General features: G+C 60.4%; 1 protein-coding gene across 1 annotated transcript; it reads right to left on the bottom strand.

Moving 5' to 3' along the window:
- Positions 1–964: 964 nt before the first annotated feature.
- LOC113941273 (C-type lectin domain family 2 member B-like) lies at positions 965–2,869 on the bottom strand. Its single transcript, XM_027632432.1, has 5 exons — positions 2,551–2,869; positions 2,242–2,331; positions 1,975–2,135; positions 1,747–1,871; positions 965–1,582 (listed from the first exon to the last, which is right to left on the bottom strand). Exons 1-5 carry the CDS (start codon positions 2,822–2,824, stop codon positions 1,468–1,470), a joined length of 765 nt encoding a protein of 254 aa, XP_027488233.1. The 5' UTR covers positions 2,825–2,869; the 3' UTR covers positions 965–1,467.
- Positions 2,870–4,072: the final 1,203 nt, after the last annotated feature.

Here is a 4,072-nt window from a genome sequence, read left to right as displayed (position 1 = left end):
GGGTGACCCAGGGATGTGGCGCGATGAGCGATCGGACTGCGCGGGGCCGGCGCTGAGACCCGCTGAGAGCCACCGGGGGCCACCGCTCCAAACACTTCACCCCCAGAGCCCGCCAGAGCCCCCTCCCAGCACCGCCGGCACTCCCCCATTTCGCCCCCTCCCGCTCCCCGAGCCCCGGCAGCACCGAGCGCATCCCACCTGCGCCTGGACCACACACGCTCTCCTTCTCCCTTCTCCCTTCTTCTTCTCCTTCTCCTTCTCCCTTCTCTCTTCTCTTTCTCCTTCTCCTTCTTCCCCGCCACCGCTTCCCCGCGTTTGGGTACCTGCCGTTCAGTGCTGGCGGGCGGGTGTAACAGGAGCCGTTCCCCGGACGGCCCCGTGACACCGAGGGGGCGGTGGCGGCTGCGGCACTGGGCGAGAGGACAGGGGGGACTTCGGACCACGCAGAGCTTTTTGCCAGTCCAATTTGGGGGAGGCTGTGGGGTCCCCGGACCGGCAGGAGGGCAGGTGGGACAGTCCTGCTCAGAGGGTGGTGGGTGAGCAAATCTCCCCGGTAATACCCCTGGGTTTGGGTGTGGGTGGCTCAGGAAAAGTAGGGAGTGAAAGACTTGCCCTAATCGTTTTAGTGGGGCAGAAGCTTGTGTGCCCTTATGAGGTTGTGAGCTGTGCTGGCGGAGGTATGTGCCCTTCCTAATAACCCCCAGTGCCTCCCAGATCCTCCCAGCGTGCCCTGGTGCCCTCCAAGTGCCCACCAATACTCCCTAGTGCCTCCCAGCCCAGATCCAGTGTTCCCCAGTGCCCACCAGTCTTTTCCCAGTCCCCCCCTGTGCCCTCCAATGCTCCCTGATGTTCCCCAGTGCCTCCCAGTACCTGTGGGGGGCAAGGGAGGGAAATGAGTTCCCCTGGGATGGAACAGGGGAAGGGAAGGGGCTGTCGGTGCCGACTGGGACAGGAGGGACAGTGGTGGGGTCGTACAAACTTTAATGCAAATGGAAAAAAAGGAGAAGAAGAGAGAAGCCCAGCAGCAGCACTGATATAGTAACTCTGCTGAGGCCACAATCAGGACATTGTACATTCACATGCATTGATTCAAGTAGCATTCACCAATGGAAAAATACTTCACACGAGCACATTCAGGCACTCTAGTGCTTGAATACAGTGCATGTAGTGTAAACTGTTAGAGTATAAATATAAAGTAAATATAACTAGAGAATGAGGAAGACTTCTGGAGAAAGAAACCCCTAGTCCACGAAGGCACACATCCACTTCCACATCATGTCCCTGCAGGTTCACCTCCTTGAGACCAGCTACTGAGGTGACAATGACAAAAGGCACTGAGGTTACTGAGGTAGTGCTGAGATGTGTCACAAAGTAAATGTTCATCTGTGGAAGGACATCCCTGGCCTAGTGGAAGAAGGAAAGCTGTGAGTCTTCAGGATGGAGAAGGTCCTTTCTCCCTCACTTCCATTACAGGTGAGGTTGGGGTTTGCTGCAGAGATACGCCCGCTCTGTTGAACAGTTCTCACTCCTGAGTTTATTGTCTGCCAGGTACACACACTCTGAATTGCCAAGGACCTCCAGCCTGCAGTGAGGAGCAGAGACAGCGCTGTTACAGGGCAGGTCTGTGAACAGGACAGGTTGTCTCTGCCCATTTCCCCCAGCAGATGAGGAGACCAGCGCTGCCCAGGAGGGACAGTCCCAGCAGCCTCGTCCCCCCCATCCCCTGCCCGTCCCCCCGGGACTCACGAGGAGTTGTAGCTGCTGCCGTCCACCCACTGAAACCTCTCGCCCCATCTCCGCAGCCCGAGCCAGTAATCCAGGTTGCCACTGAGGCGGAAGACGTGGTCCTGGGAGGCAGAGAGGAGGTGGTCCTGTGGGGGAGAGAGAGGAGCGGGCAGTGAGAGCTGCCCCGGCTCAGGAACCCCCTCAGCCTCCCCTCTGCCACCCACACACCCCCCAGAGCCCCTCACTCACCATTTCCTCGTCACTGAACACGGCCAGGGAGGCCCCGAGCTCAGAGCATCGATTCTGAGCCTGCTCCCAGGTCCTCAAATCCCTCAAGAGGTAGTAGCAGATGCTGTTGTGCTGCTCCCAGTCGTCAGGACAAGCCGCACACTGTGAAAACTTAAGTGCAACTGGAGAGACAAAGGGAGACAAAGAATCTGAGGATTCCCCTCCACACAGAGCATGGACCCCAGCCCTGTGCAGAGGGGTTGGGTGAGGCAGCTGCTCCTCCCTTACCTGCCAGCACAATCACGATCACCACTAAAACCAGGATCACACACAGGAACACAGCCAGCACTGGGCAGGATCTGAACCAATTGCCTAGAGCTGGAAAGAGACAGTGGCAGTGAGGATGGAGCTGTCCTGAGCAGGCCCAGCCCTCACATCCCCCCAGCCAACACCAGAGCAGCCAGAAGTGTTGGCACCAGCCACTGACGGGGTGAGAGGTCTCTTCCAGACCCCTGGAGCAGCCTCACACTTGCCAGCCCCGTCCTCATGGGGCGACACTGTCCCCTCCCTACAGGACACAGGTGGTCCTGCACTCACCCTGACATTTCCCGAGGATCATTTTGTGTATATTCCTTTTTTCTGTTCCATCCCGGAGACTCAGGGACTCCTCTGCATTCTCATCATTCCAGTTAGAAGAGGCACATTCCTGACCAGGACAAGCCCCATCTTGAACCTGAGCCATCGCTAGGGGAGAAAAAAACCTCTTTGAGTGCAGATTTAACACCACTACAGATGTTTGCCTGGTGTTCCCGTGACCAGGAACCTGCGACTCCTGGTGCTGGGAGCGGGTGAGGGTCAGAGTGTCGTCCATGTGCCCCTCCTGGTGCAGGATGGCCTGGGGAGGGCCCGGGGGGGTCAGAGGGGGGACCTCAAATCCTCAGGGACCCCCTAGGCTCCCCCAGATACACACAGACCCACAGGGACCTCCTCAGACTCATAGCGATCCCCCAGAGCCCCCATGCCCCTCCTGGTGCAGGATGGCCTGGGGGGGCATGGAGGGGTCAGAGGGACCCCCGGGGACCCCTCCGAATCCACAGAGACCCACAGGGACACCCCCAGACCCACAGGGACCCCCCCCAGGTAAACAGGGACCCCCCAGAGGCCCCCACAGTCCATGTGCCCCTCCCAGTGCAGGATGGCCTGGAAGGGGGCATGGCAGGGGGTCAGAGGGGCTCCCCACATCCTCAGGATAATGGGTGGGTCCGTTGATGTGAGGTCAAGGCAGAGCTCCTGAAGAAGCTCTTCCCACACTCCCCACACTTGCAGGGTCTCTCCCCGGTGTGGAGAGTGCTTGACAAGACTGGAGTTCTGCTTGAAGCCCTTCCCGCAGTCGGTGCCTCTCCCCTGTGTGTGTCTGCTCATGCCTGAGGACATCTGAGCTGGTCTGAAACCTCTCCCCACATTCCAAGCACTTGTAGGGCCGTCCCCCACTGTGGATGTGCTGATGTTGGATCAGGGTGGAGCTGTCACTGAAGCTCTTCCCACACTCCCCACACGTGTAGGGCGGTTCCCCAGAGCATTGTGTCAGACTGTAGAGAATACGTAGAGAACAGTCCAGAGAGGGACTGTGCCCAGCGGCTCCTGCCTGGACTAATGAGTCACTGCTTGTAAACTGTGCCGGGGACCGGAAAGAAAAGCAGCAGCGCGGTAGCTCCAGCCCCGGGATGGCAGGATCGCATCTGTCATTCGATCCAAAAATGGTTTGGGACGGGAGGGACCTTCAAGCCCATCCCATCCCCCCGCTGCCCCGGACACCTCGCGGCAGCCCCGCTGGCTCCAAGCCCGGTCCCACCTGGCCGGGAACACTCCCGGGGACGGGGCAGCCAACTCTGTCCGACCGGGAGGCACCGGGACGATCCCCGACGGGGGCGCAGGGTTGGGTACAGGGACAGCCCCGCCGGCCCGGTCAGTGGCTCCCCGCGGTGCTCCCTCCCCGCCCCCGCGGCCGATGCGGCGCGATGAGCGATCGGGCTGCGCGGGGCCGGCGCTGAAGCCTCACCGAGAGCCACCGGGGGCGGCCGCTCGAAACACTTCACCCCCAGCGTCCGCCAGAGCCCCC

Source organism: Corapipo altera, unplaced genomic scaffold (assembly GCF_003945725.1).
Source record: "Corapipo altera isolate COAL_440 unplaced genomic scaffold, ASM394572v1 60550, whole genome shotgun sequence".
Classification (NCBI taxonomy): Eukaryota; Metazoa; Chordata; class Aves; order Passeriformes; family Pipridae; genus Corapipo; species Corapipo altera.
Note: the sequence above shows the minus strand (reverse complement) of the source record. Positions and strands in the feature narration are given on the sequence as shown.